The following is a 24,157-nucleotide window of genomic DNA, read 5'->3' on the forward strand; positions in this document are numbered from 1 at the left end:
CCCATACTATTGCAAGATTATAGCTGATAAAATAGATTTTTCCATGTTTTAATGACTCAGTAGCCTGCGTATAATACATGATAAAAAGAGTACATTACATGATACAAAGAGTACAAATTGCAGTTGTAATGAGATTTAGTCATGCTGAGTCAAGGTAGTTTAACTCGCCCGAGACATGCACCTAATAATCTCGTGTGCAATCTACTTCTCGACTGCTCTCTCTCGCTAACAACTAACAAAACAGAGATTATCTCTCACTAATCACTAGTTAGTAAGAAATTAGTAGCATGGGGCGTGTTTCCTCATAATACGGTTTTCGGAAAATCCGATCAAGAATTGGAAGTGATGATGCCATCCAATTCTTGCATCACCGCCCCAATCTCCGGCCTGAGATTGGGAGACTCGTGAGTGCAGAGAAGAGCAACTTCACCTAACCTAGCAGCCTCCGATTCCTTAAAATTCCCAGCAAGACTTACGTCTATAAAGTCCTCAAATCTTGATATTCCCGCCCCGTGACAGTTTAATTGCGTGATTCTGCTTTTGCCCGATAAAATTTGAAATATGATCATTCCAAAGGCGTAGATGTCGCTTTTTTCGGTGAATCGACCCGTGGTTGTGTATTCGGGCGCGAGGTAGCCCATTGCAGCACTTCCCTTGAGTGTCGAGAAAACTATATCGTCGGCTAATAGCTTGTGAATGCCCGAATCCGAGAGAAGAGGGTTGTAGTGTTGGTCGATTAGAATCTTTTCCGCCGAAATGTTTCGGTGGACCAGTGTTGGTTTTCCGTTCTTGCTTCCATGCAAGTACTCAATACCTGGTCAAGTAAAAGAAGAAGAAGAATATTAGTAACCGATATGCTAAATGTCGATTCAATTTTATATGTACCGTAGTCTAATCTAAGATAATGCATAACTTTCTCATCCAACCACCGAATTAGCTCATTCAGATTGGGTTAGAAACCCAATTCAAAGGACCACAATCTTGATGTTTTGAGTTTTCCCAAATTCCAACAATAAAATTGCCGAAATAAGGGCGCCGTTCTTTACTTTAACATGAAATCTAAAAAACGAAATCTTGTTTCATAATCTTAAGTTGTAAACTGACCTTTAGCAATTCCTCTGATTATAGATTTTCGAGTAGGCCAATCAAGAACCTTTCTTCCACCTTCCTTCACATCGAGGTGCTGCAACAAGTTCCCATTCGAAACAAATTCGTATATAAGAAAACACTCTCCTCTGCCCTTCGAACAACAAAACCCTCTCAACCGCAAAAGATTCTCGTGTTTCAACGAGGTCAACACTTTCAATCCCTTAACAAATTCAGCTTCGTCCGATTTGCAGCTAACCTTCGAAACGCACTTAATCGCAACTATAGATCCGTCCCTCAACATCCCTTTATAGATAGCTGAAAAACCACTCTTTCCCAATAAATTCGTCTCCGAAAAGTACTGCGTTGCCGATTCCACTTCATCCAAATTGAACATGTAGCTTTCGAAAACCTCCTGTGAGAAACTGCTTACTTCGTCCCGTTTGCCCAGTGGGTCCCACCCGTTCGAATACTCGAGACTAATAAGAGGAGAAGCACTTCGCCTACGAACCTCCATGACATCATCGGTGCTCAACCGGCTCTCGCCATTATCAAACGTGCTTCCGATTTTTTGTTTCTGACGGCGATGCCATGTGAATGTGAGAAGTCCTGCTACCGCCAGAGCAATAATTACTCCTGCCACTCCAACCACAACGGCAGATAGGGATTTTCTTGAATTGTTCGGTTTGTTTGTTTGGACATTTGCTGACTCGGGTACGTCTTTAGAAGGTAAATGATTTGTGTCGGCTCCGAATGGTTCTGGTTTATTTGAATTTGGAGTGGAAGCAGAGCAAATTTGTAGAGAAGGGAAACCGGTCCCACATAATTCTGTGTTGTTTGAATACTGGAAGCCTTCGTCGAGTTTCTTTAAGGCTGCATCATTACAGTAATCACAAGAAAAGAACAAAAGATTATCAGATTTTTGACACGGAAGAGGTTATTGCAAATACCAAAGAGAGAGGGACGCTAGCGTAAATTACCTAGAGGGACGTTGCCGGAAAGAGTGTTGTTTCGAATATCGAGAACTTTGAGCAGGGGTAGATCAGCCAATTTAAGTGGGATTGATCCAAACAGATGATTAAAGCTCAAATCCAATCTGTTTAATAATAATAATTCTCCTAAACTAGCAGGAATTGCACCACTCAACTGATTGGATTGTAGAGCAAGAACATTCAGTTTCTTTAGAGATCCAAGCTGAGTTGGAATATTCCCACTTAACTTGTTGTAACATAGTTGCAACACTGCAAAAAGTATGTATATATATTATATAAATTATAAATAAATAATAAAATCAAAGAAAATACTATAAATATTAGGGTAAATTTCGAAAAACCCCTTGAACTTAGGCTAAATAACGATCCAAAATCCCCCTCTGATTAACTGTTGATCGAGTTTTTTAACATAAAATATGTACACGGTATTATTCCTTCTATTAAATAGGTGAGAAATAAAAGAAAATATCTGAAATTGTGTAACGTCTGGAATCAAAAAAATTGTGTAACGTCTGGAATCAAAAAAGACGGAAACAAACCTCAGGAAGTTTTTGGTAATTACGAATAGGTGGGGGTGTTTTTCATGATTTAGCCTAGGTTCAAGGGGTTTTTCGTAATTTACCCTAAATATTACTATGCATGTAATGCTAAAGAATCAAAATCTAGAGAAGGGCACCAAGAATCACAAATTATATGCAACAAAAATCACAGATCCAATGACAATATAAAATGCATGCTCTTGTATTCTCTTTTTCTAGCCTTGAAATAAATTACAAATTCAAAAAAAAAATAATAAATAAATAAAATAAAATAAAATAAAAAAGAACTTCTTACCTTGCAAATTGGGCATAAGACCAATCTGAGGAGGAATATGACCGGAGAGGTTATTGACATTGAGGTACAAATCAGAGAGGTGAGTCAAGTTAGCAAGCTCCTTAGGTACAACCCCATGAAGCTTATTGAAGTGGAGGTACAACCCAGATAAGGTGTTGAGCTGGCCAATCTCAGGTGGGATTTGACCATAAAGCCCTTTGCCCTGCAAGGAAATGTTGACCACTTGACCATACTCATTGCAGGCGATCCCTTCAAATGAGCCATTGCATGGCTGAGTGGCATTGGGTGACCATGTTGTGAGAATCAGGTTTTGAGGGTCTAATAAAGATTTGATTTTTATTAGTAGAGAGAGAGAAGTTGTGTTGGTTTTTGATGATGAGAGAGAAAGTGAGGCTGTGGTGGGTGGCAGAAATGGGAGGAGCAGTGTTATGTAGAGTGTGAAGAGGGAGATGGAAGCCATTTTTTTTTAGGTGTGGAGTGTGGGGAAAAGTTGGGTTCTTTATTGGTTCTCTAATGGAGCTACTGTGTGTGTTTTGGTGTGTGTTTTGGAGAGAGAAACAAGAGAGATTCTAATGGAGTATGGAGCTGAATAATTTTGTGTCTGTTGTTGGCAAAGATTGCTTCTTTGGTTCAAAATGAATACTCAGTAAGGCACTGTGTGTGTGTTTCAGTGTGTGTTTTGGAAAGAGAAACAAGAGAGATTCTAATGGAGTATGGAGCTGAGTTACTCTGTATCAGTTTGTTGGCAAAGATGGCTTCTTTGGTTCAAATTAATATTCAGTGAGGCACTGTGTGTGTGTGTGTGAGAGAGACAGAGAGAGACAGAGTGTGTGTGTGTGTGTGTGTGTGTGTGTGTGAGAGAGAGAGAGGGGGAGAGAAAGAGGGGGAGAGAGTGTGTGTGTGTGTGTGTGTGTGTGTGTGTGAGAGAGAGAGAGAGAGAGAGAGAGAGAGTGTGTTTGAGTGTGTGTGTGAGAGAGAGAGAGGAGGGTAGATCTTTGTCTGGTAGTGTTGGGACAGAATTTGAAATTGTGGTAACCGGAAATACCGGTAGCCGGTTGTAATCACATGGCTTGTGACTGCTGCAGCCTTTTAGAGAGTGTTTTCTTTTCTACTGAAAAAGTGCTGCTTGTTATTGTACGCTCATGCTCCCAATCTAAAATGTGATCCCCTTTTCTATTTTTTTATTTTTTTTATTCCAATATTTAATGTAAATATATAGTTACAAATTCAATGAGTAAATCGTATAAAATAAATAAAAAATCAATGAATAATAATTACAAATAATAAAGAAGTGAATGAAAAATCTAAGTCCAAGATGTGTATATACATTCTACTAGATTTATAGATCGAATTTCAAAAATATAATCTTGAAAGTTTAATTGATTTTTTATTATTAAATCTAACATTAAAAAACTATTTTTTAAATATAACAAAAAAAAAAAAAATCATAAAAAAGTATTTGTAGTATGTACCGTTGTTAGATACTTGAGCAGTTTTGAGATCTTATCCTTTAAAATAGTATGTTATTTTAAGTGGTGACGGCCCCAAAAAGATTCTTGATAATTTATTACAGATGTTTATGTAATAATTTTGAATCTTGTACTAGTTGTCAACACAATAAATACTCATTTTCAAATTTCTTATTTCGAATATGAATATTAAAATCAACATGCATCTAACTTCCTTCTCAATTGATGGCCCTCCTATTTAATATTTATACTTCATTTACATAATAATACAGTTGAACCTCGATAAAAATATTCTTTGTCAGAACTTGGTAAAATTATATCAGTTCGATATCGCTAAATTAATGGAATTTTTGCTGAATTTATAAATATTTTATCGTGTATTTTATTTTTCACTAGTTTAGCTAAATTGTGTCATAGTCAACATGTGATTTCTAGTGATAAAAACAAGTTAGTAATATTTAATTTATTTGATTTATAAAATGTTGCAATTTATGTAAGATTTGTTGGAAACGTGAAAAGGTTTAAAAAGTTGTAAGAGATTCACGAGTGCCAATCTCCATCATTGTCAAAATGCATTTTACTATGCAACATTTTTTTAACCATTTTTTGTTTGTCTGATTTTTGTCCATATATACCTTATTTTGTTTGGATTCATTAGTAGAAAAAAGTTTAATCCTAGTGTCTATTAGACTATTACTCCCTTTGTTTTCAATATGTGTTTTCATTTCACGAAAAATAATTATTGGATAGACCAAAATATTCTTGTTTATTAATTAATTCAGTATTGGAATTGTAAAGTGACGGAACATAAAAAATTCTCGAGAAACGGAAGGAGTAATCAATTATGTTTGTTCTGACCTACCGCAATCAAGGTGACTTTAATTTAATTTGAGTGCCAAAATTTGATTCAATATTTGAACTTGTAAATAGATTCATTTAAAGAGTCACAAGTCTCACATTTCATTGTTTTATAATTATTCATGTTCTTTTATTTTCAAGTCCTTTAATTAAAGAATAAATAAATGAACATAAAAATATATTTTCATTTTCACATTGGAACAATAATAAATGAAGATAAAAAATGCATTTTTCGATTTTCTCCGATTTAGATCCGATCTTATTCAATTTTGAAACAATTTCATTCATAATTCCATTTATTTTTCCTGATTCAGTTCGGATCAGAATCATATATGAAATTTAATATACAATTAGCTCCCGATATCCGAAAACCCAAAACCCGTCTTTGCCTTTTACGTTGTAATTTGTATTGAGCATAGACCAAAAACTATAGTACACAAAACAAACAACCACAAAATTGGGATTACATGAAGAACTAGGCCGACCTTCTTTGTTGTTTGTGAGTTTGGCCGAATATAGTTTCAAACATCGGGAAAAAACAAAAACCGAAAATCGAACTGTATACAATTTTTTTTATCAATTCAAAAATCCGAAAACCAATAACACGATTAGTAGCGTGCTTGTTTCCTCTTCTGATCCCACCAACTATGACAATTAGTCAAAGTGAGAAAGACTGAAATACCCTGTAAAGTAAAAATTTCAAAATTACATATTTACCCCAGAATTTTATAAGCCCAAACTGAAATTTTCAGAATTTTCAGTTCAACCCCAATCTCATTGGCCCAGGTCCCCAATTGACATCCAATCTCCAATTTCATGTTTTTCACCCGACCCGACCCGACCCGACCCGCGAACCCTCTCAACCAGAACCAGCTTCAAAGCGTAGATGTGGGTTTCTTCAATCACCGGCGCTGGCTTACGAATTCTGTGCAGCCGCCTTGTCAAATTCCGATACTCAAAGCTGATGGAGAGTCGCCGGAATTTCACCGCCGGAAATCCCTCTTTCACCGCCACCGCACATTCTAACACCAGGTCAATTTCTTACCCTCTCTTTTAATTTAAATCTCTGCCGAATTTCTCTGTTTAGCCAATTTTTTTTTTTCTTTTTGCGGCTAATACTTGTCGGTAATTTGTAGCAGTAGTGGTGGTGGTAGAGGAAGAGGAGTGGAAATGAAAGATAATCGGCATAGATCAAGAGGTAGAGGCGGTGGTGGCGGTTCTTCTGGGAATGATAAAATTGACGCTCTTGGCAGATTGTTGTATGCACCTGTGTTTCTACACTTTATTCCATTTTTTTAGAATTTTTTTTATTCTCAATCTATTAACATTGGAAGAGAAAGAAATATAAATGCTGGAAAACAAAAAAACCGATTCAACATTGAAAAATAAAGACTTTCGAACTGAACTCGACGGATTTATAAACGTTGGAAGCGAGACTCGTTTTGAATTTTGAAATGTAAGATAGATTCTAAGTTTGCGATCGAATATAGTTGAAATATGTCGAACTTTGATTCATTCGGAGTTGCTCGTTATTTTTTTGTTTAAATATTTCAGAACACGTGTATTGAGACACATGGCTTCCGAGTTGAAATTAGATATGAGGAGTGACGGATTTATCAAAGTCGAAGACCTGCTGAAGTTGAATCTGAAAACATTTGCTAATGTTCCCCTACGATCACACACAATTGACGATGTCAGAGAGGTTTGAATCTCGCTTTTCTTGTGTTTATCTACACATGTTTTTCTTAAGTCGGTTCTTCGACTTTCCTTTACTAGTTTAATTTACGTTTGACGATATTGTTTGGTGATTTTTATATGCTAATAGGCTGTAAGAAAAGATAACAAGCAGCGGTTTAGTCTTTTGGAAGAGAATGGAGAGCTTTTAATACGTGCCAACCAAGGTCACACTATTGCGGTAATATGAATATCTATGCTTTCTCTTTTACTCGTCCGATGATCTCATTGCTTTGCTGTTTTACTTTTCCGGAATGTTTTCGGAAAAAAAAAAGAAAAAACGGAACACTTTGACACGCAAAGTTATGCAATTGTCCTGGGAATTCCGTAATGTTTCATTGACCGAAGCATTTCATGGTTTTGTCTTATTCTTTTTGAACTTTTGACAGACAGTCGAAACAGAGAGCTTACTGAAACCTATACTTTCACCCGAAGAAATCCCGGGTTAGATTTTACCACCGTTTTTTTTGGTTTTTTTTTTTTAAGTAGTGAGTTGTTTTACATCTTCGATGAATCTGTTTACCCTGCATGATTTTGTGCGGCAGTTTGTGTGCATGGGACCTACAAGAAAAACTTGGAATCGATTCTAGAGGGGGGTCTAAATCGTATGAATAGATTACACGTGCATTTTTCGTGTGGCCTCCCCACAGATGGAGAAGTTATTAGCGGTAAGATTTTCGAATGGTGGAATCATAAATTAAGATCTGTCGTTTATATTTTATTATTAAATCAACAAATTGTGTGTGATATGATTTTTTCAGGTATGAGACGAGATGTCAACGTGTTAATCTTTCTCGATGCAAGAAAGGCTTTGGAAGGTATTTTAACCACAAAAAAAAAAAAAAAAAAAAAATTCACGAAAGAAAAGTTTTTCGTGTGGTTTTTTTATGTTGCTTCTCACTTAATTTTGTTATCGTCTTGTATTCAGAGGGAATGAAGCTGTACGTATCAGACAACAAGGTGATTCTAACAGAGGGTTTCGATGGGGTAGTCCCTGTCAAGTATTTCCTCAAGATTGAATCATGGCCACGCAGAGAAATTATACCGTTTTAGTCCGCAAATTCGGCAACTGTTACTTTAAATTTATAATTTTATTTTATTTTTTACGGTTTTGTTTTTCTGTATTTATTAAAATCAGTGGGAGTCTCGAAGAAAAAATAAAGACCGTTTCGCCCCCGGCTATATCCAATGTAATATTTTTAGTCGGCGATTTTGAGGGATTCGAAAATTGGACAAGTGTGTTGTATTATATCCGTGTGTCGAATATTTGAATATGGAATATTACCACAGCTGAACCAAATGCTTTGATTGAAATGTCGTATTCGACATCCGACGAGTCGAGAACTAATTCTGTTTTTCGGTAATTCCATTCCTCGTCTGCTAAAATTCGACTGTCGTTAAGAACACCTGAAATTGTTGTTCTTACAATAGATTTTTTTTTTCTCAATGATACTGATTAGTTAGTCAATTGATTAATTAAAATAACTAATATCAACAGAAATCATCAATTTAGCTATAGATAGCAACTGTTAAACACCTCATTTAGTCAATGAAAAAAAAAAAACTCGAGAGTTACTTTCGGGATCGATTATTTCCACAAAGATGGACTAAACATCTCATTTAGTCGATGAAAAAACAAATCGAGAGTTACTTTCGGGATCGATTGGTTCCACAAGGATGGATTAAGAGAGTGTTTCGTTTTTCATCATTCCTCTGCATTTGGACTATAGTTCGACACCATGATGATTAACCACAACGTATGGCTTTTCTTCTTCACAACAAGATGGGTAAATTCAAATAAACGGGATCTATATACGGAATACCTAATCCAATTCGGATAAAGTGGTCATTAAACGGTTTCCTGCAAAATCGTGATCGTACTTAACTGCATTTATATCATGTTCGAAGGAATGAAAAAAACACTAACACGTCTCATATCAAGATTCATTACCGTAAGTAGTGTAATAAGAGAGCCGATAAACTTGGTTCCAAACAACGCACTCGATACTTTGAATCAGCAATTGATGTTACAAACTCCATACAACAAAAGTACATCAAAGTAAATTAAGAAAAAAAATCACGTGCTATTATTAATCGAATCGAATTCCGATAATACACGCTGTTCCATCAATAAAGAAAAATCGATCTATCTGTCACAAAATTCTACAATCATAAAATACAACAACAAAAGTTCGGTTACTGGTTCTTGTTCTTCATCGTGGGATCATGAACATAAACGTAAGAAAAAAATAATGTGGATGAACAACAAAAATATATTTAAAAAGAAAAAATAAAATCACAAGAATCGAAAAAACGAACTCAAGAATATCGGGATTGTGAAACAAAAAAAGAGAACCCGTATCACTGCGCAGCTTTCTTGCCGTTCTCGTAATAACTAAGGTACCATTGCACAAACTTCTTCAACCCTGTCTGAAGATCGGTACTCGGCTTATAACCAATCTCCCTTTCAGCCAAACTTATATTCGCATGCGTAAACTGCACGTCTCCGTTTCTCGGCAACTTCATAACCAACCTCTTCGCCTTCACCTTAAGCAACTTCTCCAAAATACCGACAAGATCCGAAACCGGAACCGGCGAAGTATTCCCCAAATTGAAAACCCTCAATTGAGCCACCCCTTTTTTCTTGCCACCGCTCCCCGTACTTTTTTCGGCAGTATCCAACGCGCCCAAACAGCCCTTCACGATATCGTCAATGTACGTGAAATCTCTAGCCACAGTCCCGTGATTGGCCGCCTCGAAAATCGGAATCGATTTTCCTTTCAAGATATCTCTCGTGAAGAAAAAGTACGCCATGTCGGGCCTTCCCCACGGCCCGTAAACGGTGAAGAATCTCAGCCCGGTTAAGGAGAGCCCGTATATGTGGTTGTACGTGTGGGCAAATTCTTCGCCGGCTTTCTTCGTGGCGGCGTAGAGGCTGGCCGGTTGGTCGGTTCGGTCCTTCTCGGAGAAGGGCACTTTGGTATTCAACCCGTAAACGGAGCTGCTCGACGCCCATACGATGGAGGGCTGAGGGTTTGCGTTCTTGCAGACTTCGAGGATGCTGACTAGGCCCGCTATGTTGCTGTGCACGTACGAGCCCGGATTCTCCATCGCGTACCGAACGCCGGCCTGCGCGGCGAGGTGCATTACGTGGGTGAACGGGACAATGTCGAATAGCTTCGTCACCAAAACGGCGTCGTTTATATCGCCTTCGACAATGTAGACCCCGCTGCGCTCCAAGAGGGCCTGCCGGGCCCGCTTCAGGGACGGGTCGTAGTAGTCGTTGAAATTGTCGAGGCCGACGACGCCGTCGCCGCGGCGTTTCAGAGCGGCGGAGACGTGGGTCCCGACGAAGCCGGCGGCGCCGGTGACGAGGACGGAGATGCCGGTTCTGGACCGGATTTTGGCGGAGGCCCGGACCCGCTTTTCGAAGTTCGGGCCGGCGTAGGAGCTCGTGCGGAGGGATCTTCTGGAGAGATCTGAGGGTAGGGAAGACGATGAAGAAGAAGAAGATGGAGATGGGGATTTGAAGAAGAAGAAGTAGATCAGTACGAGGAAGAAGAGAGACCAGAAAGTGAGCTTGGCTAAGGAAGAATGGAGCCTCAGACGGTTGTAAGGAGATTTCTCCATCTTGAATTTGCCTGGCGTTGATGGTGCGCTGTCAATGTGCTGCTTCATCTCTTCTCTAAATGTAAATGTATAATCTTTCTTTTTTTCTTTTTTTTGAATTGAAATCAAATCCCACTAAATGAAAAATGCAATCTTGGAAGGAAAAATTCGAAGTGCCAGATTAAATCCCACTAATTTAAAAATGCAATCTTGGAAGAAAAAATCGAAGTGCCCACTTGGAAATTTTTCGTCAAATTTGTGTAAATTTGACCTTTTCTTGGGTTTTCTTGAAATGGGTAGTGGGAAATGGATTCAAGATTGGATTTTTTTGCTTTGATGAATGTGGGTTCTTCTTTTTTTCAACGAATTGATGAAAAAAAAAAAAATCTTGAGTTTTTTTTTTGCTTTGGGGGTGGTGGGGTGGAGGTGGGGTGGGGTGGGGGGTGGTCTTTTCAATTTCTTGGAGAAAAGAACGAAATGTAGAGAGATCTGGTTGAAGGGAATAAGAAAGAGTGGAAAGAGGGGGTGGATGAATGAATGAACAAGATTGGGGAAGAGGGAGAAGAATAAGTTTTGAAGAAGAAGAAAAATTTAATATTGGATTATAATGGAAGATCAAGAGTGGACTAAATGGATGAATAATTGGGGGAGGGGTCAAAATGAAATGTGGGGGGTGGGGGGTGGGGGTGTAATTAATGTAACTTTGTTTAGTTAATCTTTTGATTAACATGATTAGTGAGTTAATGTTTTAATTGGATTATGGGTTTCTTTTTGTGTGTGTAGGGGAAATTACATTAATTTGTTCTTTTTATTACATATTAGGGAAATTTTTTGGATGATAATTAGTCAAAGTGAGATTATTTGTAATTTTATTATGATTCAAGTTTATAGTTTGGATAAGGACCGTTAATATTTTTATAATTTTCGATAAATCAAGATATAACCGATAAAAAAAGATTTTGAGCTCGCTCGAAACATTATTTAACTAACAAATACTATATAAAGATCAATTTATTTTAATTAATTTATGATGTATACAAGAATTTTGATCAAATTTTGTCCTTTAATTTCACATTGAATTTGGGGTGTGTTTGTTGGAGATGATGTGTGGATGAGAGATTTTTTGGGGTAAGCAATAAGGGGTTCATAGTTTTGAAGCCATTGAATGTTGAGATATTTTTGGAAATTAGGAAAATTTTATTAGTCCCTCATTTAAAAAGTAGTATTTTCACTAATAAAGTGAAAATGGATGGTCCCAATAATTAAAAAAAATACAAATAAAAAGTAAAATAATAATAATAATAATAATAATAATAATAATAATAATAATAATAATAATAATAATAATAATAATAATAATAATAATAACAACAATAATAATAATAATAATAATAATAATAATAATAATTATTATTATTATTATTATTATTATTATTATTATTATTATTATTATTATTATTATTATTATTATTATTATTATTATTATATTATTATTATTATTATTATTATATTTAATAAGATTAAAAAAATAGATGAAAAGGAATATTCTCTTGCATTTTATTCTAAATTTGAGCTTACTAAAAGATGAAATTCTTACTATTTTTTTTCGTGTGCTTTCATAATTTGGGTTAACTTCACTTTGCATCCTTGAAATGTAGTATTTTCACACTTTGTACCCTTGAAAAAATTAAACAGCACTTTGCACCTTCGAAATACATTTAATCATTCACAATGTGCCATAAATTAAATATTTAACTTGAAATTTAGTATTTTGACAATTTGCACCCTTAAAAAAAAGTAATAGCACTTGGCACTTTCGAAACACACTTAATCATTCACAATTCATCATAGTTGAATAATTAAAAATTAATAAGGGTAATTTCATTTTTTTTTGTTTTTTTTTATTTTTAAGCGGCAAATAACAAATTAAATTATTATTTTCTTCTACTTCCAACATATTTCGAAGGTGCAAAGTGCTATTAATATTTTTCGAGGTGCAGAGTGTCAATAGGCTATATTCAAAGGTGCAAAGTGGGATTAAACTTTTATACTTTTTGACTTTGTGAGTAGAATATAGAATATAAGGGGGGTATATTTGTTTTGTTCTGCAAAAAAAGGGCTGAAAAAAGAATCTAGAATATTCTAGGCACACAAAGTAATGTTGCAAAAAAAAAAAGTAATGTTGCAAAGAAAATAAAACCCCACTTACAATTTTTTTTAGATAAACTAGTAATTGTACCCGTGCGATGCACGGGACAACAAATTGCATTGTTTTGATGTTGTAAGAATATGAACAAACGTTTGATCAAAATTCTATTATACTGGAACATCATTAAGTATACTACACACCAAAAAAAGGAAATAACTTTATTGTTGAATAATTTTCCAAATGAATTGAATCAGCTAATACCAGTAGATTGAAAATTTGAACCAGGAATAAAATCATCAACTATATCTTTCATGTTGAGCTTAAAAGTAATTAGATTTAATAACTTAGTTAACATAATCAAAACTAAACTATCGACAACATAAAAGGTCATCTATACATCTTGCATCGGAACTAACCCCTTCTCCACTGCCTCATTTTCAGGCTATTTTTGCCACTGGAATTAACAATTGGAAAATTTAGAAACAAAAATAAATATAAACAATAAATTAAATATCGCATACAAACAATAAGTCTTGAAGGTCAACTTCCAATAGCTTGTGGCTCCGCCCATTTTTGGTTAATTCTCTCAAATCATCCATTTCAATAACATGTCCAATAACATGTCCTATAACATATAAAATGAAATAATTGCTATACATAAAATTTGAAAACTTTGGTATAAATTAATGAAACACATAATTTAACAAAATGAAATTACCTATAAGCCATGATGGAAAAAGATGTAAACTAATTGCCACACAGTCAATAGGATGAAGAAGATAAAACACAAAATCTAAAGTCGGGTTACCAAAAGAAGAAGCCTTAGGTAGGGAATAAATAAAATTCAAATGTTGCAGACATTATGTAAAACGATGTCACAAAATTCGCTAGGGATGAAAATCAGATTTATTTACCCTTTTCTGTAAAAATCGAAAATCAGATTATTATAAATAATATCTAGGAGAATTTGATGAAAATCGATAATAATATTTAAAATAATATTTAGGAGATAAAAATTTGATAAAACAATCAAAAAATAATATTTAGGAGATAAAAATCTGATAAAAATCGAAAATAAAATTTAAAATAATAGTTAGAAGATAAAAATTGGATAAAAATCGAAAATAATATTTCAAATAATGTTAATGAGATAAAAGTTGATAAAATACGAAAATAATAATTAGAATAATATTTAGGAGATAAAATATGATTAAAATCAAAATTATTATTTAAAATAATATTTAAGAGATAAAAATTTGATAAAAATCAAAAATAATGTTTAGGAGACAATAATCTGATAAAAAACAAAATTAATATTTAGGAGATAAAAAACTAATAAAAACATGATAAAACTCAAAAAAAATATTTAAAATATTATTTAGGAGATATAACTTTGATAAAATTCAAAATTAATATTTAGGAGATAAAAATCTGCTAAAAGTTGAAAATTATATTTAAAATTATAGTTATGAGATATGAAATTGATAAAATTAAAAAAATATTATTTATAATAATATTTAGAAGATAAAAATTTGATAAAAATAAAAAAATAATATTTAGGAGACAAAAATCTCATAAAAATAAAAAATAATATTTAGGGGATACAAATATGATAAAATTCGAAAATAATATATAAAATAATATTAAGGAGATAAAAATTTGATAAAAATTGAAAAACAATTACAAATATGACATTAGGGTTTCTTAGGGTTGCCCTAGCGTTTCTTTCTTTTATATATAAGATAAAGAGGAAAAGAAGAAGAAAATAATAATAATGAAATCTATTTTTATTTGTCCATTTTCGATTTTTAATTGTTGACACCTAAATCACTCGAAATATATTTGACAGTCACTGAGAATGACTTGTTCTGTATTAGGGAAACTATATTTATTGAAAATAATTTGCCTATCAATAAAAAACAAATTATATACCTAATTTCAGAAGCTTCGATTTAAATAATAATTAATTACTCTGTGATAATTTGAGAAAGGTAACAAATTCCTTTCTTCACCAATAAATTCATGCTTTAATGCAAAGTGATAAATTCAAATTAAATGATTGTTCTCATTTTATTATTATTATTATTATTATTATTATTATTATTATTATTATTATTATTATTATTATTATTATTATTATTATTATGGACCTATTTTTATTATACGAAAATTCTAAAAATTTCAGGAAATTTGTTTATATTTCATCATTTTTGGAGGTATAAAAAATTTCTAAGTATAATAAATTTATATCATATATATATATAATATTATATATGTGTATATATATATATATATATATATATATATATATATATATATATATATATATATTGGGCCATAGCAACTTTTACTGTTTTAGGCTTATTTGGTGGGCCATGTCGTGGATCCGAATTAGGCCCATTACAGTTCATGGGTTGCTAGTTTATGGTCCAAACCCGATTCCATTGATGGGCGGGTCAACTCAGTCCAATTGAAATTTTTAAATATAAGCACATGACCCCTGTAGTTTGAACTTTTTGCACGTAACTCCCTTATACTTTTAATACAAACACATAACCCCCATGCTATTCCAATTGATAAATAATCATACTCATTAGGAAGATGAAATAAGTACATATTTTTTATGTGCTTATATTAAAATACAAGAAACTTATATACTATATTGAAAGTATAAGAAAATTATGTGCATCAAATTTAAACCAGAGGGAGTTAAGTGATATTTACCAAAATTAAATGACTGACATAATCAATTAGATGAGAAGGTGCCTTATACTCTAGTCCCAAGTTTGGCTTAGAATCAAAGCAAACTTTTGTATGCCTAATTATAGTATTCATCATCACCACTACAATCAAAATTACATAAATTGTAATTAAGTTTTCATCTACTTTTTTTTTTTTTTTTTTTAATAAATAATTACTACTTTGCCAAAGGTGAGTATTGGCACTCGTATAATTGTTCGTGATGCAAATAAGGTTTTGTAGATGATGTATCTGGTGAAGTACATCGAATGATCATGCATCATTGATTTACATATAATAACAGACAACTATGTATATGTGTGTTTAGTGGATAGTTCTGAGTATAAATTTATGATGCAAAATCACCCGATATTTTTCATCAGGTGTAGCATCTAATATTCCTGCAAGTAATTATCCATACGTCTTGTTTTCTGTAATTCAATTTATGGGCTGATTTTTTGTAAGGGTAAATTACAACCACCCTCTAAGGTATGATCAAATTTCGAAGAAAAAAAATACTGTATGTTTGGGTAATTACAACTATCTCCCTCAACTATAAATCTTCTTACACGTCCACCATTGCAGTGTCAAATTTAGTGGAATCTTCTAGATTATGTTGAATATTCTCAATTTTGTACCCATTCGAGCTCCACGTTTTAAAGCAAGATGATCATAAGATGTTTTTTTTAGCTTGTATATATCAGATTGTCTTGCATCAGAAACTGCATTTTTGCAGAAAACGAGTACAAACTAGAGAACATTCCACATAATCTAGAAGATTACATTGAATTTGACACCACAAGGGTGGACGTTTAAAAAAATTCATAGTTGATGAAAGAGTTGTAATTATCCAAACATAAAGGGTTTCTTTTTTGTAATTAGTAAAATTGGTTTGTTAATTTGAATATTATTAAGCAATAAAATATTATATTTTTAAAACATAATAATCATAAATAAAAACATTAATGATTGCCGAAAAGATCCTTTAACAACACTAGAAAGGAAAAGTTGCGGCCCCCAATTTAGTTTTCATACTGTAGGCAGTAATGCTGGTAACTTCTGTCGGAAAACATTTACAAAGCTGCGGCGAAGCTTCTCTCTCCTTCCTCGCAAATTCAGCAGCGTCGCGTCCCAATTTTCCGGCGAGATCTCCGATCGGGTAATTTCGTGTACCGAGCTGTGTTTGTTTTCTCTTGATTTGTTTTACGCCTAATGTTTTTTTGGAAGTCCTGTTGATGTTTTAGGTTTCGCCATTTCTAGGGTTTGCTTGAAATTTTTGGGTTTATTTATAGTTAATCTGATTGTTTATAATTAGAATATAATTAGAAGTGAATGTGGACTGGTGGGCTAGCTAAATTTGTGTGTACCTACTGCAAATTTTGATTGTGATATATCATATATAATTGTTGAATGAAGGTGTTTTTTATTGTCATCTGCACCATTTTGTATGGAATCTTTTATTTTTTCTTTCGTGATTCATCGAATAGTGATTCGTCGTATGTTTAGTGCCAAAACTTTGTAAACAGGAGGGAAGTTTTTGCGTGTGAGATATGTTATGATGTACTGATTGTTGTTTTGTGTATCTCAAATCTTTGTTTGTCTCACCCGTTTATATCAGTTAAATTTATCTTCTAGTCGTTCTGTTGATTGCTTTGAATTGGTTGTTGGATTAGTGAATTTTTTTCATAAAAGGTTAAAAGATGAGTTTGTTTCCCGCGGCACTTAAAATATACGATTTATTGCTCCGATTCAATATTTAAGCTACATTTGTTAGCTGACGAGAGATTGAGGTTAATTTTTTTTATTACGAAGCGAATCAAGGAATAAAGTTACCTTTTACGAACGTTGAGAAGGTAATTCATATCCATTAAGGAAAGATCAAAAATCCTTCACCTTCGCCTTTCCCTCCGTTTCCTTTTCTTGATGCAAAACGTACCTGTATATTTAGTTAACGTTGGACTAGCCATGTTGTTGCATTGTATTTTTTGTCGTTGCAAGATTACGTTCCCTTTTTTCTTCACTAGAGGAACAATCCGTTTTTGTTACGTCACAATTCTAACATTTCTGCAAAATTTATTGTTTCCTCATAGTGGCAGCCCAAGTCTCTCATTTAGTTGAGCAAGGTTAAGTGTAAGTTGTTTCGATTTCATTGATTACGAAAACGATAGCTGAATCAGCATGTGCTTATTAGGTTTTATGCATAGGAGGCAAGTTATTTAATACAGATCTTACCATCTATTATCCACTCAACTTATACGTACGTGTCAGTAAATCCTGTAAATGGTCACGTAAAGTTAAAATAAGCAGTTCAAAGAAGCAATTAAATAATCGTCAAATGTTTTTATCCAATAGAATTCTATTTGTGCACAATAATTTAAGGTTATTACGGATGCCACAAAAGTAAAAAAATATAAATGTAGAAGTTCTTAACTGTAAATGGTAATAAAAGCCACGAAAATTTTGTTACTCAATATATGTGTGTGTGTGTGTGTGTGTCTAATATATACAGGCGTATCAAGGATCTTTTGTTGGTTTGTTTTAATGCATGTATAATCTTATGTGTGACATTTCAGTTTCTTGTTTCAGAAACTTGTAATCCTAACTGCTCATAAATTTTTGGGTTCCGATTGAAGTCCAGTTTTTGTCTTATATAGCTGTTAATACTTGGTTAGCACTTCGATCCAGAGTTGCAGCAGGACAGGGTTTAATGTTTCTTCATCGTGTAATAACATTGCCAAGAAGCCATATGTTTATGTACTTATAATATCTATCTAATATCATGCAAAACATTCTTTTGCATGCAGTTACCGCTTCGACTTGGTGAATATTCTTCCTGGTAAAAGTAGATATGCAAAATAGTGGTGCCAAAGATACCCTACTTCGTGAAAGCAGCAACCAAAAGGTTCACCCCCAGCCAATGGAGGAGGCCGCAAATCAAAATCCCGAAGCCATGGAAGCCCTAGTTTCTAGAATATTCACAAACATCTCTTCCCTCAAATCTGCCTACATTCAACTCCAAGCAGCCCACACTCCTTATGACCCCGATAAAATTCAAGCCGCGGATAAACTTGTAATTTCGGAGCTAAAGAATTTATCCGAACTGAAGCATTTCTACAGAGAGAACAACCCTAAACCTGTTTGTGTCTCTCCACAAGATTCTCGATTGGCTGCAGAGATTCAAGAGCAGCAGAGCTTGTTGAAAACTTACGAGGTGATGGTGAAAAAATTCCAATCCGAAATTCATAATAAAGATTCGGAAATTCTTCAATTGGAGCAGCAAATCCAAGAGGCGAATCAGAAGCGGGTGAAACTCGAGAAGAATCTGAAGCTAAGGGGCTTATCTGCAAAAGAGTCGGAAGGTGTAAACGGGGTTTTCTCGTCGTTGGATTTATCTCCCGATCTTTTTAAGTCGGCTGTAGAAGCTGCTTCGAGGGCTATTCATGATTTTTCGAAGCCGTTAATCAACATGATGAAAGCTGCTGGATGGGATCTCGATGCAGCAGCAAACTCAATCGAGCCAAACGTTAATTACGCAAAGAGGGCCCACAAGAAATACGCGTTCGAATCTCACATTTGCCAGAGAATGTTCGTCGGATTTCAAGACGAAAATTTCTCCATGAAAAAGCCGGAGAAAAATCCGATCGAAACTAAAGAAAGTTTTTTTCAGCAGTATCTCGCCTTGAGGGAAATGGACCCACTAGATGCTGTGGGCCAGGATCCAGATTCCACGTTTGGAATATTCTGCCAGAGTAAATATCTCGAGGTTCTTCATCAGAAAATGGAAGCTTCGTTTTTCGGAAATTTGGATCAACGGAATTATATAATGGGAGGTGGGCATCCAAGGACTGCTTTCTACCAGGCTTTTCTGAAACTGGCAAAGTCGATTTGGCTTCTGCACAGGCTGGCGCATTCTTTTGAACCTTCGGTTAAGATTTTTCAGGCGAAAAGGGATAGTGAGTTTTCGGAGGTTTATATGGAAAGTGTTGTGAAGAATTTTATTTTAGAAGATGGCGATGAAAAGCCGAAAGTCGGTTTGATGGTTATGCCTGGATTTTGGATTGGTGGTAGTGTTATCCAATCGCAAGTCTATCTTACTGGGGTTAAGGTAGCAGAATAATCTTTCGATTTTTCGATTTCTTTTGGCTGTTTTTTTTTTTTTTTTTTGGGATTTTGTATGTAACTGTGTGTGTATCATCAGATCATGGTTATTATCTTAATATGTAATTTTATGATGTGTTATGTATGTACTATTCTTTAATATAGTTATTACATTCAAAAGTATATTTGGTTTTGTACCTTTGTTACAAGTATATTTCATGTTATTGCTCTACCTAAAGGCCATCTTTTTTAAGTCTAGCTTCTAGTTTATTTTGATACTGAATTACAATAGCTTATAATTTAATTAATTAATTAAGTATTTATTATTATTATTTTTTGGTGTAAATGGTTGAGTGTGCATGTTCTGATATTTAATTAGAATATCACATTCAAAGCTATCTAATCACGTTGACTAATAGCGTTATGCATGGACCATGAAATCTGCCATATTCATTATTTTATAGGGTAAATTACAACCACCCCTGAGTATGATCAATTTAAGAAAAAACCCCTCTTGTTTGGATAATTACATCTATCCCCCTCAACTATGATATTTTCTTACATCTCCACCCTTATTGTGTCAAATTCAACATAATCATCTAGATTTCGTGAAATGTGCTCTAGTTTGTACTCATTTTGTATAAAAATACAATTTCTGATGCATCAAAATCTGATATATACAAGCCAAAAAACACATATTGTGATCATCTTGCTTCAAAATGTGGAGTTCGAATGGGATAAAACGGGTAGAAAAGTGATAATATTACATATAATCTAGAAAATTCCACTAAATTTTATAGTTGATGGGTGGTTGTAATTACCCAAACAGGAGGGAGATTTTTGTAATTTGACCATAGCTCAGGTGGTTGGTTGTAATTTACCCTATTTTATTTCACAAGAAATATAAAAAAATTGGTCGGTTAAAGAATAAAAAAATAAAATAAAAAAATTACACTCTTGATTTCAAATATTCAATTATTATTAATTTATTTTTATTACTAGTACTAGTACTATTAGGGCAACTCCAATGGGAGACCCCATATTGAAGTCCCCAAACACTTATTTGGGGCTTGCTATAGTGTTATGGGGCTTCACAAAAAGGTTTTCACTCCAATGGCAAACATCAAATTGGGGCCCCATTTTTAAATTTATTTTATTTAAATGAAAACTACCTATATTTTGTTAGAAATAAATAAATCAATAAATATATTTAAATTTAAATTTAAATGAAATAAAAATAAAATAAATTTAATAATACGAAAAAAATAATTTGTGTCACGTCACACCTGTTATCTTTATCTTGTCGAGGTGTCGATTAAAGAATTATTCTACATATTGCAACTATCATATTTTATCTGATAAGATTTTCGGGGACACTTGTCAATTTTTTAGAGGACGTCAAAATTACTATTACATTTTAGCCGATAAGATTTGTTGGGATACATGTCGAGTTTTGAGAGGACGTTAAAATTTCTGATAAGATTTTGTGTCCATATCGTACATCTTATCTTCATCCCCAAACATCTATTTAGGAGGTTCATAGGATGCAGTTTTCAACACTTCAATAACTTATTCATATTATAACATTTATTCTCTATTTGCAATTTTCGTCTCATCATTTCACCATGTATCGAAATCTTGAGTTGCTAAACACTTTCTTAACTTCTGAGTCTGATGACGATCTTGATTTGCTTTTAATAGCAACTCAAAATGAGGAAAGCGAAAGGCGAAATAGGCGTCGTCGTGGTTCTGTTCCGGGCCGAAGGGTAATTCATCGTGACAGAGCTGGAGGGCACAGAAGGCTTTATCAGGATTATTTTTCTGATAATCCAACATATTCTGATGATCAATTCAGAAGAAGATTTCGGATGCGGAGGCCTCTTTTTTGTCGAATTCTAAATGCAGTTGAATCATATGATCCCTACTTCGTACAAAGAAATGATGCAATCGGGGTCCCTGGCTTATCATCTCTTCAAAAGGTAATAGCTGCACTCAGAATACTTGCCTATGGAATTCCAGCTGATCTTCTAGATGATCATATACGCATAGGTCAAAGCACCTCCCTTGATAGCTTACGTCATTTTGTCGAAGCGATAGTTGTCATTTTCAGTGAAGTATATCTAAGAACACCAACCGAAACAGATCTATCGCGACTGCTCCAAGTTAACGAGCAACGTGGATTTCCAGGAATGCTTGGAAGCATTGATTGCATGCACTGGGAGTGGAAAAATTGCCCAACTGCTTGGAAAGGTATGTACACTGGCCATTCTCGTTCACCGACTATTGTATTAGAGGCGGTTGCTTCTCAGGATCTTTGGATATGGCATGCTTTTTTTGGGATGCCAGGCTCACTTAATGATATAAATGTTTTAGATAGATCTCATGTCTTTTTAGCATTAACCAACGGTCGTGCTCCTCCAGTCAATTTTATCGTCAATGGTAATAATTATTCCATGGGTTATTACCTAGCGGATGGTATATATCCATCTTGGGCTACTTTTGTTAAGACTATATCTGCACCACAAGGCTTTAAAGCGAAACATTTTGCAAAACTCCAAGAAGGTGCTAGAAAAGATGTAGAACGGGCATTTGGAGTACTTCAAGCTCGTTTCAATATAGTGTGTGGACCAGCTAGGTTTTGGGATGAAAACACCCTATCTAATATAATGAAAGCATGCATCATAATGCATAATATGATTGTTGAGGATGAAAAAGAAGGTGCAAGTAATGTGAATTTTGACAATGCAACTCCAGATGTTATTCCTTCACACGAGCACACAAATGAGTTTGTTGAGTTTATTCAAAGTCATCACCAGATTCGTGATAGGAGTACTCATTCCCAACTCCAACGTGATCTTGTTGAGCATCTTTGGAATTTGCACGGTCAAGAAGATTGATAGTTGTATTTGTAATATTTCAATTTGTGGCAATATTTCTATTTGTAGTGTTTCAATTTATTTCAATTTATAATGTTTCAGTTTATCTCAACGGCATTTTCTAATATTAATAAAATAACGTTGATTACAATTAAAATTTTTCATTTTATCTAGAAAACAGTAAACATACAATTTGAAATTACTAGAGAAATAAACATACAAGATTAATTAATTAAAACCTCTTTTGCTAAGTATTTCATTTTTCTGGGCCTCCCAATAAGCGGCATGAATTGGATCCATTCCGCTAGTGTTTGTCCCCATAATTGCAATCTCACGACTTTTTTGAGACTCTTCAATCATTTTTTTGCGCTGCTCAAACTTTTGTTCTTCTATTTCAATCTTTTTTGCCCAACGCTCATCCGTAACAGACATCGTAGATGAGCTACCGGTCTTTAAGTTTGCTTTCTTCCTTGACAATTGTTCTTTTGACGCCTTGTTACCGAGAGGCCGAACGTGAGTAGTGGAATGATCACTACTATCACCAAGTGGGCTTGCATCAACATCGAGGTCGACAATTTTACTTTTTTTTAGTGTTTGCCATTTTCTCTCATTTTGAAGAAGTTCAAAGCAATGTTCTAGTTGGAAAGCTCTACCTTCATCGGCAACATATAGTTGTTTTGCTTCAATCAACTGCAAAAAATATAAGGTGAAAAATAAGTAAATAGTATTCTATGTACAAAAATTTGAAATATAAATATTTACCTTTCCATGAGTCGATTGACCGGATTGATGTCTATCGTCGATTTGTTTGACACAACCGGCAAATTTAGCACATCGTGCATTAATTTGCCCCCAACGATGTTTTATACTTTTCTCGGTACGCCCCACATCACCGCCATGACTCATAAACATATCATATATTTTTCCCCAAAACGTAGTGGCTCTCTGATCATTTCCAGTAATAGCATCCTTACTTGTATTTAGCCATGCTGAAACAAGAATAATATCCTCATCGCGGGAAAAATTCTTTTTTCTTTTTGATAATACTTGCCCTGCCACTGCACTTTCGAGAGGTGTAGAAATCTCGTCGAATTGATTAGTTTCCACAAATTCCGGTGACGTGCTATTTAGCAAATCAGCGTAAGAATGATACATATCGTCATCCATCTACAAAAGCAAAAAAATAATTATTAATTAGCATACATCTAAAAATAATTAACCTAATAATAATTAGCATATAAATAAAAAATAATATACAAAAATAAACACTTAATTAAATAACCCTAATTAACCTAATATATATACCCTAATCACCCCACCCCCACCGCTTTGAGCCGTCAACACCCCTCTCTCTTATTCTCATCTATTTCTTCTCCTCTGTTCTCTCTCTCTCTCTAATTTCTTTTTCTTTTCTTCTCTGTTCTCTCTCTCTCTCTCTCTCTAATTCTCTCCTTCTCTCCCCTCTCTTTTCATCGTCTGATTGTTCTTTTTTTTTTTTTTTTTTTTTCCCTCTCACTCATTCTCCCTAATCTTCTCTTTTTTTTTCTAACCCCTTTTCTCTCATCTCTCTTTCACTATTTTTTTCGTGCTCCGATTCACAAGAAAAATCAGAAACTCAGAAACCCATAAAAGGTTACCTTTTTTTTGTTGTTTTTCTTTTAAGTTTGAGTTTTGAAATTATGTATTTTTTTCAAATCGAAATGGTCTTCTTTA

The 24,157-nt window shown here is 34.1% G+C and overlaps 4 protein-coding genes and 1 non-coding gene across 6 annotated transcripts; 2 read left to right on the plus strand and 3 right to left on the minus strand.

The window, feature by feature from the left end:
• Nucleotides 1–24: 24 nt before the first annotated feature.
• LOC105965580 (Leucine-rich repeat protein kinase family protein) lies at nt 25–17,969 on the minus strand. The gene is made up of 5 exons (XM_088814662.1): nt 17,947–17,969; nt 2,913–3,742; nt 2,067–2,327; nt 1,105–1,959; nt 25–814 (listed from the first exon to the last, which is right to left on the minus strand). Exons 2-5 carry the CDS (start codon nt 3,370–3,372, stop codon nt 330–332), a joined length of 2,061 nt encoding a protein of 686 aa, XP_088670788.1. The 5' UTR covers nt 3,373–3,742; nt 17,947–17,969; the 3' UTR covers nt 25–329.
• Nucleotides 5,981–8,287, plus strand: LOC105965583 (uncharacterized). Its single transcript, XM_012990147.2, has 8 exons — nt 5,981–6,271; nt 6,379–6,498; nt 6,794–6,941; nt 7,065–7,154; nt 7,363–7,417; nt 7,519–7,641; nt 7,735–7,791; nt 7,902–8,287. Exons 1-8 carry the CDS (start codon nt 6,126–6,128, stop codon nt 8,024–8,026), a joined length of 864 nt encoding a protein of 287 aa, XP_012845601.2. The 5' UTR covers nt 5,981–6,125; the 3' UTR covers nt 8,027–8,287.
• On the minus strand, nt 9,038–11,517 carry LOC105965582 (UDP-glucuronate 4-epimerase 3). Its single transcript, XR_016029947.1, has one exon. It is a non-coding gene; the product is annotated as a UDP-glucuronate 4-epimerase 3 (transcript).
• Nucleotides 16,464–19,751, plus strand: LOC105965597 (myosin-4 protein (DUF641)). Of its 2 annotated transcripts, XM_088814664.1 has the most exons (3): nt 16,502–16,629; nt 17,561–17,600; nt 18,275–19,751. In XM_088814664.1, exon 3 carries the CDS (start codon nt 18,319–18,321, stop codon nt 19,585–19,587), a length of 1,269 nt encoding a protein of 422 aa, XP_088670790.1. In that variant the 5' UTR covers nt 16,502–16,629; nt 17,561–17,600; nt 18,275–18,318; the 3' UTR covers nt 19,588–19,751. The 2 variants fall into 2 exon arrangements, with proteins under 2 accessions (XP_012845619.1, XP_088670790.1); XM_012990165.2 differs by lacking the exon at nt 17,561–17,600 and having other exon boundaries at nt 16,464–16,629.
• Nucleotides 19,752–22,558: 2,807 nt separating this feature from the next.
• Nucleotides 22,559–23,799, minus strand: LOC148765255 (uncharacterized). The gene is made up of 2 exons (XM_088814190.1): nt 23,207–23,799; nt 22,559–23,134 (listed from the first exon to the last, which is right to left on the minus strand). Exons 1-2 carry the CDS (start codon nt 23,609–23,611, stop codon nt 22,673–22,675), a joined length of 867 nt encoding a protein of 288 aa, XP_088670316.1. The 5' UTR covers nt 23,612–23,799; the 3' UTR covers nt 22,559–22,672.
• Between the last annotated feature and the right edge of the window lie 358 nt (nt 23,800–24,157).

This window comes from Erythranthe guttata, chromosome 14 (genome assembly GCF_056151865.1).
Source record: "Erythranthe guttata isolate IM_541 chromosome 14, IM_541, whole genome shotgun sequence".
Taxonomy (NCBI): Eukaryota; Viridiplantae; Streptophyta; class Magnoliopsida; order Lamiales; family Phrymaceae; genus Erythranthe; species Erythranthe guttata.

Coding starts and splice junctions, on each gene's coding strand:
- LOC105965597 (XM_012990165.2), top strand. CDS start 18,319: ATGCAAAATAGTGGTGCCAAAGATACCCTACTTCGTGAAAGCAGCAAC.
- LOC105965580 (XM_088814662.1), bottom strand. CDS start 3,372: ATGGCTTCCATCTCCCTCTTCACACTCTACATAACACTGCTCCTCCCA. Junction 2,328..2,912: donor TCTTATGCCCAATTTGCAAG/GTAAGAAGTTCT, acceptor TACTTTTTGCAG/TGTTGCAACTATGTTACAAC. Junction 1,960..2,066: donor TTCCGGCAACGTCCCTCTAG/GTAATTTACGCT, acceptor GTAATGATGCAG/CCTTAAAGAAACTCGACGAA.
- LOC148765255 (XM_088814190.1), bottom strand. CDS start 23,611: ATGGATGACGATATGTATCATTCTTACGCTGATTTGCTAAATAGCACG. Junction 23,135..23,206: donor GTCAATCGACTCATGGAAAG/GTAAATATTTAT, acceptor TATTTTTTGCAG/TTGATTGAAGCAAAACAACT.
- LOC105965583 (XM_012990147.2), top strand. CDS start 6,126: ATGTGGGTTTCTTCAATCACCGGCGCTGGCTTACGAATTCTGTGCAGC. Junction 6,942..7,064: donor CAATTGACGATGTCAGAGAG/GTTTGAATCTCG, acceptor ATATGCTAATAG/GCTGTAAGAAAAGATAACAA. Junction 7,792..7,901: donor TGCAAGAAAGGCTTTGGAAG/GTATTTTAACCA, acceptor TCTTGTATTCAG/AGGGAATGAAGCTGTACGTA.